The sequence below is a fragment of the Natrix helvetica genome, assembly GCF_964273705.1.
Source record: "Natrix helvetica genome assembly, chromosome: 2".
Lineage (NCBI taxonomy): Eukaryota > Metazoa > Chordata > Lepidosauria > Squamata > Natricidae > Natrix > Natrix helvetica.
In genome coordinates this window covers 198,774,918-198,791,036 of record NC_138552.1, presented here as the reverse complement: position 1 = coordinate 198,791,036, position 16,119 = coordinate 198,774,918, and the positions used below count along the sequence as shown (strand labels likewise).

The following is a 16,119-nucleotide window of genomic DNA, read 5'->3' as shown; positions in this document are numbered from 1 at the left end:
GTATTTACATTACATTTCTCAAATATTCATTTAACAAAAAGAGACTATTCCCCTCCACCCTTTTCACTTTCAGCTTCTTGACCCCACCTCCTTTTTATTTCTAAAATTTGTTCTTCCAGAGTGATCTATGTCTTAGAGCAGGGATTTTAAACCTGCATGCTCACTGAGGAATTCTGGACGTTGAAGTCCACAAGTTTTAAATTTCCCCAGTTTGGAGACCCCTTAGAGTAAAAGATAATAGACTAAAATAACTCTAGCCCAAAGTCTCCACATGAAACATAATGTGCATATGGTGTTTACCTTTGTGTTTTCATTGAGATGTCAATGAAATCTTGAGATTTCATATCAATAATATTGCACACAGTTTCTCTGGAAACCTAGATTCATGTTTGTAAAACCTTAGATTATAAACTTAAATAACTTGCTTCCATTTTAACTAACTACAGTTAATATCACAGCCAAGGTAAACTTTTTCTCTAGTAAAGAAATATAACTTTAAATCACATTATTTATTATGGATTGCTTTTCAAAATCATAGGGTAATAATCTTAGGTTCATAAATATAAATTATCTATATTGTTGTTAATGGCAATTCCAATCTCTATTTTATAGGCAGTCCAGAAGAGAAAAGAAGTGATTGTTAGATATATATATAAATTAGCAGTTCAATTTCCAGTTTTTACTCAAATACGTGATTAAATAAAATTGTAGATTAATTAAACATAATTAATTATTTTTCTTCCTCAGAATTATTTTCCTTTCTCAGGAAATCTGAGGAAGGAATTTTTAAATTACGTTTACTATAGATTTTACTGAGGTATTTTAGACCATATTTATTTTATTTATTACTAAATTTATAAGGATATCCAATTCCATGATGGAAAGCTATCATGTGGTAATAAAATCAATCAAAAAAGATAAAAAAATGACAGTCATGCAAAAGAAGAAAGACCTTTCATTCTAAAAATAATATAACCCAGAGTACCCATTATCTGGTCTAACCCAAAGCCTTGAGGAAAGACCCAGGTTTTTATAAACATGGGAAGGCACAACGGACCTCCGAGGGAATCTTGGTCCAGGGGGTGGACAGTATGACAGAGAAACATATTTCTCAGGTTTCATCAGCCTGACGCATGCCATCTTTGATCATACATATGGGCAGAAACTATAGAAGATAGAAGGTCTCTTAGAGAACCAAGCCCTATTTATAGCTAATCAAAAGAACCTTCAATTGCATCTAGAAATCTACTGGTAACTATTGTGTGAAGCAAAGGTGTTACATGGGCATGACATGGCATATCTATAATTCTGGGTATTGCATTCTGGATCAGATGTAGCTTTTGGCGCATGCACAAAGCGAACTGGTAGCGATAGGAACCCACCCCTGGTCTTCATGTAAGGTGCTCCTAGCACAATGATTAGCTGTGAGATAAAGAAAATTCTTCTTCTGAAGGGGAACTGTATCTCCATTCAGAACTAAAGATAGAATATTCCCAGTCCTGGTGATTCCAAAAATTTGCAGCTCCTCTTAATTTCTCCAAATACTTTTAATACAAGTAGTTAGCATTATATTGGGCCCCCATTAATATTATAATGATTTATGTGTGGTACACAGGTCCATTCTCCTCCATGCACACTGTTTTTTTTTCCTACCAGAGGCTGAAATTGTGTCTGCTTCTTATTGTTTTAATTTATTTTATATACTTTATATTGATGTAAAATATAGCAGAAAGTCTGTTACAACAAAATCTTACAACTTCCTTGTAAAATATTTATAGAAAGATTTCTAGAAATAGAAGGGGATGCAGCTATGAAGTAAAAACAATAAAGCAAATTATCAGATGCTCAACACAATAAATCATCAATTCAACCACACACATGCATTATGCTAGGATTGCTCATACTTGTTGCAGAAGAAGGAGTGCTGCAACTCAACAACCAGTCTGCAGTGTTTAAAACAGTCATGTTGTCTCCTGAGAATTGAAATGGTATAGTGTTTCATTGTCCGAATATCTCCTTAATGTAAATTCATATTTTTCAGGATAAAAAAAATCACACACATCATGGTATTTGTTCACATACAGCTTTGATCTGTGTTGCTTTCAGACAAACAGACAGACCTATACAAGTTAAAATAATCACTTATTTTCAGTAGTATGTTTTTAGATACCATGAAAGATGGCCCGAGTCATTAGCATGTTTTCAGGAGTCACAATTCTAAAAAAAAACCTCTTTGACTCATATTGTTGGAAGTGGATACATAAAATAAACAAATAAGTTCATGTAAAATTCAATATATCCAGTATAAGTAATCTTTGAGTTATGACAGCAATTAGGACTGGAATTTCCATTGCTAAGCAATACAGTCCTCAGGCAAAACTTCAGGTGAAGTTAAGATAAGGGATTTCTTCCTCTTGATCTTCCCTCATCCATCTATCAAACCCCCATTTCTGTCCTTTTGGCTTCTCTGCACAGCAGCACTCCTCAGTGGCAGTGCCAGGGCTGAAGTAAAGGTCCAGAGCCTTCAGCAATCTCAGCCACCCACCACCACGGCTGGGCCTCTACTTCACAACTTCTAAAGTCTTCTCAAACATTGTTGAGGGTGGGACACATTAGTTGGAGAACAGCAGGAAGAGCCTCAGGAAGAAAGACTGGCCTAGCCAGCAGTTGCCCCATATAAAGGCCAGGTGCAGCTCGTCAGCAGGAGGAGGAAGATAGCTAAGAGGAAGCTGGGAATAGGACTTGAATGAATATGTAAAACAAATTTTACCTATTTGAAGTGAAGTAGGAAATTTGGAAAACCTTAATGGTATTATAATACAAAAATATGAAAACAGGCCCAATGTACAATACAAACAACATGAAAGGTATTAGTGTCATATTGGAAATGAAAGGGAAGAAAAGCTTAAATCTGCAATAGCTGCTAGGGTATTCAAAAGTCTGTAGAATATATTTTTAAATTATACAATAAGGCACGATACAGTAAACAAACAAACAAAATGTATTTATGTAGCTCTTACAACCTCATGTTTAATGGATATATTTTTTAAAAAAATTATGCTTATATAATTTTTTCATCTTTTTTAAGAATCTGATTATTGTCCCTCACAGCATTTTCTAGATTTAAACTGAAAGAGGTAGATTTTCACTCACCGCCTGTTCCATTTGTTGTAACAGATGTGTTGCTAAGATTAGATTTCTCCAGTTTAGAACTACCTGGTGCTTCACTGCTTCCCACAAGATTATGAGGACTCGCTAGATCCTGCATTTCCATAGGTCTATTAAAGAACAAAAGAAAAAGGAAGAGTATCACTATTATTTGCTTCATAAAAGTGCACAGACTCCTCTGAGCTAGCCATACTTTAAAGTGAACATTGAAAATGAACATTTCCTGAAAACTTTACATATGAAAGAAAGTCTTCAATTAGCCTCATGATTATCATTATCATCATCAGCATTATCCTTGAAAGAGAAACTGGTAGAAAAGGAAAAGAGGAGAAGATTAGAAGCATTTCACTTGAATCATGTTCTTCTATGGGTGGGTAGGTGGAATAAAGAGTGGGGGGGGCATCTGAAAGTTTTTTCCAAGAAACTTCAAATGCCTTTTGGAATTCAGCCTGCAATTACGCATACTATGATTTAAATGAAGTTCATCTTTAATTAAAAGTGGAAATTATAGATAGTAATTGTCACTGCTGATTTCACTCAGAATGTAAATGCGGTTTGTGTGTGTAGTAATATAGGTATTTTTAATTATTCCAGGAGAGTTGAATAAAGAACTGAGAAAAACTACATTAGAACAGTGAAACAGTGATATGAATAGCAAAAGGCAACAGTATTATGAAAGCAAGTCTCTAAGAACTGACATGCTAATTGGAGAAAATGACAATTTACTAAAAGTTACTACTTTCCAAAAGTATTTGCTGAGGGTAGAAAATTCATGTGGTGGAAATTAAACACCAAGTACATTCTGGAATAGTGGAAAATTCTTGCAAATGAAAACTTCCTACAGTTTGTCATAATAGCTGTACTGTATGTATTGATAAAAATAAAAGATCCAAATACATAAATTTGTATCATGGGAAAGACAGTAACTTTTTAAAAGAAATCATGCATCTTGGAAATATGTGGCTGATTCAAACAACAAAACTAAGCTTATGGTTTCATTGCATAGCAAAGTGAGAAGACTGTATATTTGTAACAAAAAATATACTATGAATGTTTGTCTCAGAAGGAAACAGAATTCTTATCCCATCTCATATTTATACATTTTCTATAACTTCACTTTTTTAAAAAAATAATTTTCTCAAAGCCTTGCTTTATGATGTAAGAAAGCCACAGTGGGCTTTTACAATAACATTTATATTTATGTATAGTATATTTATAATACTAGTCCACCTGTTCCTCCATTCTCAGGTTTCATTCCTGGCATTCTCAAGTACAACTGTAAAAATATTCCTTTCTAAAAAGTAGATATTTGCTGCCAATCAATATAATTAGCAATTATTAGACTAATGATTTGATTGTTTATAAGGAAACTATGTTCTCTGTTTTGAAGAAAAGGGTAAGAGATGGCAAGTGATATAGTTCCAATGAGAGGAAAAATAGTGATTACAGGCTGATCCATTTTAAGAAAGCCTCAGACTTCCATCAAATCCAATATTTATTTGGTAATTCATGTTAATATTTCATAACTAGTATTATTAATACTTCTATGTCTTCAATAATATATTTGTATCCTGCCTTTATTATTTTTGCAAGTAACTCAAGACAGTGAACACCTCCACCTTCTTCCTCTATTTTTCCATAACAACTATCTTATGAGGTGGGTTGGGCTGATAATGAATTAGCCCAGAGTCACCCAGCTGTCTTTTATGGCTAAAATATTAATTTGATACAGATTAAAATATAGAAAAAATATTTGGTACAAGCAAGATAGGAAATTATTTCCAAGCATGCAATTTTTAAAATGATTTGTGTTTGTACGTGTGCAGAAAGCAAGAAACCTGAACCTCAGACAGGTAGTCCCATTAAAAAGGTGGCATGATACTTCAACGAACACTGAAAATGTTTCAAGGATTCCATCAAAATAATGGGAATTTGAAGGGTGACTTTTTCTCCTAAGTAGTTACAGTGTGTGAGCTTGGAATTCTTACTCATTTCCATGATATCCTCTTCCTGAACATGATGTTGTATGATAGACCGTATCCCCAGAATCATAGCACCAAGATTAATGTAGTGTACAGAAGATGTTGATGACTTGTCTCCAGGTGTGCAAGTCACTGTTTAAGGTTATCTGACACAATGCATACAATTCCCTTCAATTTTTTAACTTGTTCAAAAGTGCAATCAATCTTGTTTCAAGGTTTGATTATATCTAACAGTACAACACTAGGAAAAAATTTGCCTTATTTTGTTTTTCATTTGGGGCAAAACTCCAAAAGACTTTCTCATGAATCAAGATATTCAAGACATGCATCTTGAACTTGGAATTCTTTCATACAATCATTCTAGAGGCCTTCCAACTACACAAGGTAGCTTCCAACATTAAAAGCAAGGAAAACAATAAAGCAATGAAAATGAAAAGAAGAATGTTTAATTGATTAAAATTCCAGAGGAATTGAGGCCAATCTATTGGAGAGAGAGTAGTCAGGTTCTGACAACTTTTTGAAAATCCATATAGATCTCCTGGGATATATAGCTGCAGAGAACAGGAATATTCTGCATCTCCTTACAGTCTTTATGAGAAGATAACTCATACCTTAATACAGGGGTCCCCTATCTGTGGGCTGCAGCCCACTAATGGGCCATGAGAGGTTTGCAACCGTGTCAGAGAAAATGGCTGGTGAGTGTGTGCATGCATCTTCAATTGCATGAGCAATGAGTGTGCACATTCCATTTAAGTGAGTGGCAGGCGTACATGCATACCGCTTACACAAATGGAGCTGCACGCTCACGCAGGACCATCCCTTCTCCCCCTTTGCTGGGGGAGCAAAGCCAGAAACATTGGAGAAACTCTGCTTTAACATCTGAGAATTTGATGTACTGAGCCTCATGGTGAAATTTACATGGGTCATTCCGGTTAAATTTTAGGCAAATGTTTGTGCTAAAAGAAAGAACTTCATAGGAAATGATTGATTGCCTAAATATTTAAAACTGCTTTTTAAAATTTAGGTTTATCTTCTGCCTTTAGTTTTTTACATTACTCAATGCTGCTTATCTTAACATGAAATTAAGATGAGTATTGATGAAATATTAGTTTATATCCATAGGAGCACTACATAGTTGCATACTCAGTAAAGTATTTCAATTCACAAAAGGAGTTAGTTATCTCCATTTGCTTCCAGTTCCTTCCCCAATTTCAGTTATTTTGTGCAACATGTTACATTATTCCATTTCCAGAAAATAATTAAAACGGTTTATTTCACGATGCTTCATTAAAATGATTAAAACAATATTAATAATATATGTGCTAAATTTACCAACAGCAGTACAAAATCACAGTAAAATGAAACATTTTGTACAAAACCACAATACAAATGTTTTCTCTTTAAGTTCTCTTTAACTTGTAAAAAAACCCTTGACCCTGAATTACTGAGAGGAAAATCTATAATTTGTCAATTAATCAGTAGAACACCAAACAATAACTACAATCCTAGGAACAAATATACAGGAAGTCCTTGACTTACGATGAAAAATTGTGTCCAAAATTCCTGTTGCTAATTGAGACAGTTGTTAAGTGAGTTTTGCCCCATTTTATGACTAAAACAGTTGTTACGTGAATCACTGCAGTTAAGTTGTTAACATGGTGGTTAAGTGAATCTGGCTTCCCTACTGATTGTCACAAAAATTGCAAAAGAGGATCACATGATACTGGGACACTGCAAGCCTCATTAATATGAATCAGCTGCCAAGCATCTGAATTTTGATCACGTGACCATGGGGATGCTGCAATAGTCATAAGTGTGAAAAACGGTCATAAGTCACTTTTTTCAGTGCCATTGTAACTTCAAATGGTCACTAAATGAACTGTAGTAAGTCGAGTACCAGTAATTTATTTCTATCAGTCTCTTCTGAATGTTACAACTTCAGCTCTGTTAAATCGATCTAACAAAACTCTTAAGTGTAGAGGCAAAAGAAATTGCAGTTCCGACATCTCAGGAAAAAATACGTCAGAATTCATACTTTTTGGCTCACTGCCTTTGTCAGTATTGTAAATGTGAATACAGTCAGCTAACGCCCCCCCCAACCTATCCAGATTCCAATATTGATGTGTGCACTTTCTAATATACCGCTTCCAACTTATAACTTAATTGTGACCTGCAACAACCTCATTATTCTAGTTCTGGGCCTCTTTTGAGCGGGCAGACATGAAACCTCCAAGGATTGGACTACAACCACCATACTCACTTTCACTTCTAACCAAATCCAGATTTCGCCTTTGAAAATCTAAGGTACAGAACTGATTTTGGAAAGGCAAATCCATTTCTTCTGAAAAAGCTGGGTACAGTTACTGTTCTTTGGGAATTGACCTTATATTTAGTCACTTTCAATACTTTTCCGCAAAAATACAGCACGGAGAATGCTGATCTACATCAATTTTATTGTAAAATCTGATTATAGTAAGAAAAATATTAGGTGCATAATATATAGAAGACTGTTGGCTGTTATATGAAATATCTCAAGAGAGAATGTATGAAACTCATAAAGAATCTTATCTATTGAAGAAGGAATGTGGGGTCAAGAATTAATGAAACAGGGGGGTGGGAAAAGAATCCTTTGGGATACTCACTTTCTGCAAACATCCCATCTGTGGTTCAACCACATAAAAGGCTCCTGGGCAAATCCAAACACATTAAAAGAAGTGCTCGAGGAATCTGCCAAGAAGCCAGATGCACTGATTGCAGAATTTCTTCTTAAACTGTCATCTGAATCTCCTAACTGCCATCCAAAATATGGGCAATATGAAAAATTGTGACTTATAAGGAGAGATGCAATGAGTACTACTTAAGTCTAAATGACCATCTGCATCCAGGAATGGATTGTTTAAAAGGATAATGTGAGAGGTAGCTATGTAGGCTGATGATAGCATTATTTATAAACCGTCCCTTATATTATTAAATTACTATTAAAACAGGATTTCACGTGCCCCTATTTAAGCAGAGTCCATGCTGCTTTTATGTTTTCTTTTTTAATCTCCCTCAACACTTACTTTTCTTTACCACTGTTTCAGGGGTGGGTTCCGGCAGTCACTACTGCCGGTTCACTCATGGGTGCTTCGAGTGCACTTGATGCACGCACAGTGCAATAAAAATTGTTCTGCGCATGTGCAGAAGCAAAAAACAAGATGGCAGCACTATAGGCGCCACTCGGAAAACTGGTTCAGGGGTGTGGCAGGCCTGAGTCACTGCTGGTTGCAGCGACCCAAGCTGCCAAACCACTACCAGTTTGGCCGAACCAGCCCAAACCAGTAGGAACTCACCACTGCGCTGTTTACATACTGCATCATAATTTTTTTTGAAATAAAATTATCTACCTGAAAAAAAACATCTATAGACTATTCAGGTCTGCTCTGACTGTCACCTTTGTTGTAGTTCCATCCATTCTTTTTTTTTTTTAATAACATAAAAACATCTTCCATTACGTACAGTGTGTTGATTGATTACAAAATTTTTGTGCATCTTTTCCATAATCACCACTTAAACTTTATATAATCACATGTTATCAATCAGATATATTTATACATTATATATTTAGATATAGATACATCATTATTATAGCACTTCATTTATTTGACTTTCACTATTATTTCTTCATTTTAAACAAGGTATTCTAAATATGGGTTCATTTATGTTATCATAATTCATTACATCATCTTCAATATATCCAATAGCGAAGTATTTTTATACCTATTCTAAATCATTCTATTATTTTGGTATTGGTAACATTCTCTAATAATTTTCAATTCCATGTTTGTTTGTTTTTTAAATCTAACCACTGATAAAATAAATCCCATATCCTATAGAATTGTTTATCTTCTTATTCTCTAATTTCATATGTCAACTTACTCATTTCAGCACATTCCATTATTCATATCATCAATCTAATATATATGTATACAATTATTATAATTATTAAACATTCATTGAAAATAACTATTATTACATCCTTTTTATATGAAGCATGCTAAATTTAGAATAAATTTATATTATGGCATTTCATTACATCATCCTGAAATCATCCAATAGTATTACATCTTTATATTCTCACTTACAGTTTATATAAAATTTCATATTATCAATCTAATGTATATAAGCGCAATATTATTGTTAATCATTTATTGGACTATAACTATTATTACTTTGTCTTATACATAATACTCAAAATTTAACTAAGTTTAACTTAATTTTTATTGTAATATTTCATTTCATCATCCTGTGTCCTTCCAGTAGTAGTGCAGTCCAATATCTCTGCCATTTGTAAAATCTGTATTCTAATTATTTTCTTGATAGGTCTCATGTGGACTTCTCTTGGCAACTTGTTGTTCATTGTATAGCTTTTAAATCCTCCATCTGTTCCTTCCATCAGCTTGCCTCTGGTTATCACTGGTGCTTCTGCCAAAATTACTCTCATTGTTTCTGCCAAATTTTCTCCCTTTTCTTCTTCCATGATTTGAAGTCTGAGATAGAGTTCCAGTTCATCAACTTCTCCTTTTAATGTTCCACACGTTTCATCTCCCTCCACTCTCGGCTTACTGTCAATGTCAACAATTTTCTTATCACTTTGTTCATATTTTTCTGGAATTTTTTGAACTCTACCCTCAATTTTCATCATCGTTTAGTAAATATTCTCAACTCTTCCCTCCATTCTTTCTGTTCTTTATTCTATAATTCAAGACTCTTTTCAATGGTCTCTGTACTTATTAGTACTTTTTGAATTTCAAGCATAATATTTTGCAACGTTAATTCCTTTTGTTCTTCATCTTGCACCATTTTTCCAGATTGTAAACACTACCACTAAACCATCCAAAGCTTATTGCTAGGTTTCAAACAAATTCACTATAATTTTTCAAGTGCAGGCTTTTTCTTTACTCCAGTCCAGCTACTGATAATACTCCAAAAGAGCACCTGTATAAACAAATCGTGCTTTTCTCACTATTCCTTTCAATAAACAAAATCAAGGACTTTGAGATATAAAATATAAGTCAAATGTTCATAGGAATTAGTGTTTCCAAGCCTCCAAGCCTCCAGCGCCTAGATGGCAGTGTTACTTCTTTTTCTTCTGCTTTTACCCTTCTCTTTGTTCCGGACTTGAGAGAAAAAAATGTTTAAAAGGTAAAATCCACCCGAATGTTGCAAAAAGAAAGAGATTCTTACGCCACAGGTCCAAAAAGTGAGGAAAAATAGAAGAAGAAAGGAAAAATGGCCAGTCCAATTTAAAAAGTAAGAGGCATTTGTAAGAATTCCATCCAAAAAAAGAAAACGAAGTTAGGGAAAAAAAGATAACACTCTAATTTTAATACAGGCTTAATCCACCGCTTAGTCTCTTCTGTCTTCAATTTTAATTTTACTCAAAATCTTTTTGCGTTGTTCTCTTCTCAAATAGTAAAATTTATCTCACCAATTTCGACACACTCTCTCTCCTGCTCTGCTTCTGTTTCAGGGGGCTGTCCCAATTTTGGGCAGCCTCAATAGCTGCTTCTCTTGTAGCCAGAAAAAAAGAGCTTCTCCTGGATCAATCAGGGGCTTTGCAATGTCCCTGAGATCAGCAGGGCATGCCCTTCTCTATCACCATCTCTACGGGATGGTTTAGGTCCAAAAAGGACCGTCCAGCAGCAGAGATATCGACAGTAATCCTGGAGCACCAAGATTGCATGTCGTGTTGTAGCAACGTCAGCCCTACCTCCATAGTTCTGTCCATTTTTGAAGGTTACTGCTGGAGATGGGACATACCATACATACAAATTTGATCTTACATATAAGCTATTTTTGAAGTAAAGTTACAATTTAATATGAAGGTTGTCTTAAGTTTTAACAAATTTGGGACGATCAAAACGACTTCAAAATATACAAATTTGACTTTATCACCATTGCATGCTAAGTTCTCAGATGTGGAAATAGACCTGTGATTTTCAATGATTCCCTTATTTTTACCACCCACTTCTGGCTGTAGAACAGGGGTGCATAGTTTGAAGCCTCAGAGCTATATGCAGGTGTAAATGGTTTCTTCAAAGGTTGAACTGCTATTTTTCATGTAATGGAAAGAGACAATGATTACATATTTAGAAGGTATTCACAATATACTCTATGCCTGAAAATTAAAAATTTAACTATCGTCCTAGTATCTTCTACATGTTGGAGAGTGATTATCACTAAACGACAATTCTGTCAGCTCATAAAATACTGTGCAACCTTATGCCAAGGGAAGGATAAATTAATAAAAAACCTTTCAGCCCACAAGAACAGTCATATAATGGCATTCTGAGCAAGCGTGCAGCTAATAAAGCATCTGTATTTAAATATATTAAGAGTTAAAGTTGTATATACTCCTTGTGCACTATATTTTTCCTGTGCACTGCTTTGAGAGTCCAAGCAACGGGTTAAATCAGTCTGGTTGCCCTAGGACTGAGGAATCTTTTTCCTTGGCCACGCGTCCTGGAGTTGCTTGGCACCAGAATTTTTCCTCAGTCTGCCCGTTCAGGACTTGTTTTTGTGAGCTCCAGCTTAATTTATCCTAGGCTTGGACTTTCCTACTACTTATTCCCTTTTTTCTTTTTCCTTGTTGTCCTTATTTGTACTTTTTTACCCCTTACTTAGTGAAGGCTATTTAGATTTAATTTTTTTCACCATCGTTGACTTTCTCCTTGAGACTCGGAGGTAGGCGTGGTGGTGGTGGGTGCTCCGTCATCGCGGAGAGGGTGGAGGTACTCCTCGTCGCACCCTACTGGCCTCGGAGGTCCTGGTACGCCGACCTTTTCAGGCTGTCGGTGTCCACTCCAGGACGAATCCCTCAAAACCAGATCTGTCTCAGCCAGGGGGCCATTGTCCACCCGGACCCCCACTGGCTCCAGATGGCCATCTGGCACTTGAGGGGGACCTTCTGAGAAGAGAGGGTCTGTCAGAGGAGGTGGTATGTACCATCCAGGCGTCCAGGTGCCTCTCAACGACCAGGATATACGACTCCACCTGGTCCACCTTCGCCATGTGGTTTGACAACCTCCAGCTAGATCCAATCACTGCACCTGTTTCCTGCGTACTGGACTTTCTACAGGAGGGCCTAGACAAGGGTCTCACCCCCAACACCCTTCATTGTCAGGTGGCAGTACTACCTACCGTTTGGTCCGGTGATCCAACCCAGCCCCTCAGCAAAATATCAAGGGTTCGCTGTTTCCTTAAGGGCGTCTCCAACTTACGCCCTTCAGTGGTTCATCGTTATCCCACTTGGCAGTTATTGGTGGTCCTACAGGTGTTCACTTCACTGCCCTTCGAGCCTCTACGTACAACTTCACTTCGACACTTCACCTTAAAGACTGCCTTTCTTGTTGCAATAACATCTGCGAGGCACATATCAGAGCTGGTGGCTCTATTGGTCCAGGAGGACCTTGGTGTCATTCATCCGGACAGGGTTGTACTGCGTCTGGACCCTGCCTTCATCCCAAAGATCAACACCTGGTTCCACAGGGTGCAAGAAGTCATCCTACCAAACTTTTGCCCACGCCCCAACCACCCATGGGAACGTGTTTGGCACAAGTTGGACGTCAGACAGGCCCTGCGGATATACATCAAGCATTCTGCAGACTTCCGCAGGTCAGAGGCCCTCTTTGTGTCATTCGAACCAGGCTCCTTGGGTAAGAAGGTGACATCTTCTATGGGCGGCAGGTGGCTGAGAGCATGCATTGCAGCTGCACATGAACATCAGTCCAGGGCAGTACCTCGATACATTACCGCTCATTCCACAAGGAGCGCTGCCACCACCACGGCCTGGGCTACCCAGGCTACCATTAACGACATCTGCAGAGCGGCTACCTGCTCTTCACCATCGCCCTTTGTCAGGAACTATAAATTGGACATGTATGCTTCGGCCAAAGCCTCATTCAGCAGGCGGGTTCTCTGGGTGGTTGTTTCCACAACTGAATCCCGGGACTGACCTTCTGCCTGCCCTAGTGACATATAACTTGGGTATGTCCCGTTGCTTGGACTCTCCAAGCAGTGCACAGGAAAATGACCATTGGCTTACCTGAAGGGTCCTTTTCTGTGCACTGCGGAAGAGTCCAACCCACCCTGGCTTCTCCGTCCAGGGATTTGTGACCGTTGTGTCAACTTGGACTTTCCTTTACTGCTTCATCATGCTTCCAGACTTCACAGGTTCCAGACCTTCTCAAAATTCTGGGGCCAAGTAACACCGGGGGGCGTGGCCAAGGAAAATGATTCCTTAGTCCTAGGGCCGTGATGGCGAACCTATGGCACGCGTGCCACAGGTGGCACGCGGAGCCATTTCTCAGGGCACGCGAGGGGTTGCCCTGTCAGCTCCAGTGCGCATGCGCACTAGCCAGCTGACTTTGGCCTTCATTTTTGGCCGTTTTTCGCCCGCCTCCGGAGGGCAAAAAACAACCCAACACAGAAACCGGAACTTCGGCAACGGACTTCCAGTTTGCATGTTGGGTTGTGCTTTGCAACAGCCGTGGGGTCGGAGGGAGTTTGCTCAGGAGCGATGCCGGCAGCGTCAGAGGGAGGGGTAGCCCAAGCTTTCTGGGATGAGTAAACAAGTGTGGGGAGGGGAGATAGAAGAGAGAGCGCTGGTCAGGAGCCACAGGAGGGGTAAAGTGGCAGCCGAGGGGGTGAGGAGATCCCGGCTTGCACACAGGAGCGAGGGCACCTTTAAGCTTGCGGCTTTCTCAGCGCTGTTGCAAACCACGGCAGCCCCGATTCCTAGCACCTTTCATCCACAGCAGCTGCACCCGCCGCCTTTGGAGGCAGCCGCTTTTCTTGGTGGGGTAGCTTGTGAAACCCTCCCCTCTGCTGGGCCAAGAGCAGCTGACCTGTGAGGGTGCCGTTTCTCACCATCATTTGCGGGGCTAAAAAGCTCATGAAACAGCCTCTCCCACCCCGCCTCGCCGTCTCTTTAATTCACGCCTCTTTGTCTCCCCCTGAAATGACCTCATCCTCAGTAGAAAGCAATTGGGAAAGGTTTGTGTGTGTTTCGGGCTGGGGGAAATAAGGTAAGGAGGAAGGACAGAGGCTTCTTGGCTCGCTCTCACCTCCCGGATAGCAGAGGTTCCTGTGTTGGGATGCCCTGCCTTTTCCTCCCTGAACTGGTGCTGGAGGGTGGGAATCTGATGTCTGTCCAGAGGCTGATGAGCCCAGGAGCAGCACACCCATGAAGCCCAGCTGGGCGGAGGGACACAGAGTCCGAGAGGCGAGCAAAAATGCCTCCTTTCTTCCTCCTTGTCTTATTCTCCTCCACCCACCCACCGTCTCTCTCTCTCACTCACACACACACACAAATCCTTTCCCAATTGCTTTGTCCCGCTCCGGCACTTTAGACAAAGAGGCGTGATTTAAAGAGACAGGCAAGCTGGAGGGGGGGGGAAGGAAGCAGCAATCGCCCCGGCACATATTCCTCCTCGCCCATCGTGGCTGCCAGGGCTTCTCCTTCATAATGGGCTGCAGGAGGAGGAGGGAACCCCATCTCCCCCATTGGGAACTCTGCCAGAAAAGCCATCCGGGAGGCAAGAGTGAATGCACACACTCCCTCCCTTTTTCTCAAGTCCACGGAGGAAGATTTCCTTCAGAATCAAAACGGCTGGTGGGACACCTCAGCGCAGCGCTGCTCCTTCCATGGACTTGAGGGGAAAGAAAGCCCCCTTTCCCCCTTCTCAAATTGCAGTATGCCTGGACAGAGAGGCAGGGAGGGAGGAAGAGCACATGCCACCTCCAATTAGTTATCCAAGCTCAGTTTCCTGCTGCCAAGGCCAGCGCTCTAAAGGCGGCAGGGTGCGGCAGGTCCTGCTGGTGTGAGTGGAACGTGCTGGAAGCCTCCGGAGGGCCTGTGTGGGGGCGTTTTCACCCTCCCCAGGCCCTAGAAATCCTCTGGAGCCTGGGAAGGGTAAAAAAAGGGACCATCACGTAACAAAAGGGGGAGGGCGGGGGTCGCACGCGCATGCCCAGGGGTGGTGGTAGTTACATGCACATGCGCATTGGGGTCTGCACGCATAGGATTATGGGTTTGGCACGTATGGCCATGACCCCCCCTTCCCTCCCCCCCTTTTGGCACGCAAAGCCAAAAAGGTTCGCCATCACTGTCCTAGGGCAACCAGACTGATTTAACCCATTGCTTGGAGTCTCCGGCAGTGCACAGAAAAGGACCCTTCATGTAAGCCAATGGTAATTTTCTTTGATAAATTATTTGCAATTTTAAAACAAGCTATGATTTGGCATTAATAGTGAATTTTATTTCTTTACACACAAGAAACTAGAATACTAATAAAACAGACACAAATTCACTTTTTTTCATTATCCAGTATAAGATAGATTCACATCTAAATTCTCAGACAACTGAGTTTTCAATAAATAAATAAATAAATAAATAAATAAATAAATAAATAAATAAATAAATAAATAAATAAATAAATAAATAAATAAATAAATAAATAAATAAATAAATAAATAGTGTCCAAATACATTTTTCTATAGTATACCAATACCAATACTAATGTAACCAGGCTACATATGACTATCTTTTCCAAATAGACATTCTATCCATATACCATTATCAGCTGCAGAAAAATATTTCAGCATGCCACTTCTGTCTATAAACCGCATTCTTTAAACGAAAGCATTCTTACAGGTAATGATACTCTCTCTCACACACATTTAAGACTCTTCAAGATCTTCCAATGTGGATCCGTTGCTCTATATTAAATCCATCCACTTTGTTGTTATTGTCATCTTTTCCCTCTCTTTCCTTTCACCTTTCCCAACATCACAGATTTCTGAAGGGAATTGGGTGTTTTCATAATATATCATTACTTGAGCCTTTGTACCTCATTTGTACCTCAGATGACAACTCTAGTTTGATTTGTTTTCTTGGCCATCTATAATATTCTCAAAAATCTTGCCT

General features: G+C 39.0%; 1 protein-coding gene across 9 annotated transcripts in view; it reads right to left on the bottom strand.

Annotated features, from left to right (window-relative positions):
• The window catches only part of EYA4 (EYA transcriptional coactivator and phosphatase 4), a 120,122-nt gene that overhangs the window by 44,320 nt on the left and 59,683 nt on the right, over positions 1 to 16,119 (bottom strand). For 7 of the 9 annotated variants that reach the window (XM_081942995.1, XM_081942996.1, XM_081942997.1 and 4 more), the window contains 2 exons: positions 3,154 to 3,278; positions 1,905 to 1,973 (listed from right to left, as the gene is read on the bottom strand). In XM_081942995.1, coding sequence (XP_081799121.1) covers positions 1,905 to 1,973; positions 3,154 to 3,278 — 194 coding nt within the window. The remainder of the gene's footprint in view (positions 1 to 1,904; positions 1,974 to 3,153; positions 3,279 to 16,119) is intronic. The other 2 variants (XM_081942994.1, XM_081942993.1) reach the window with 1 other exon arrangement.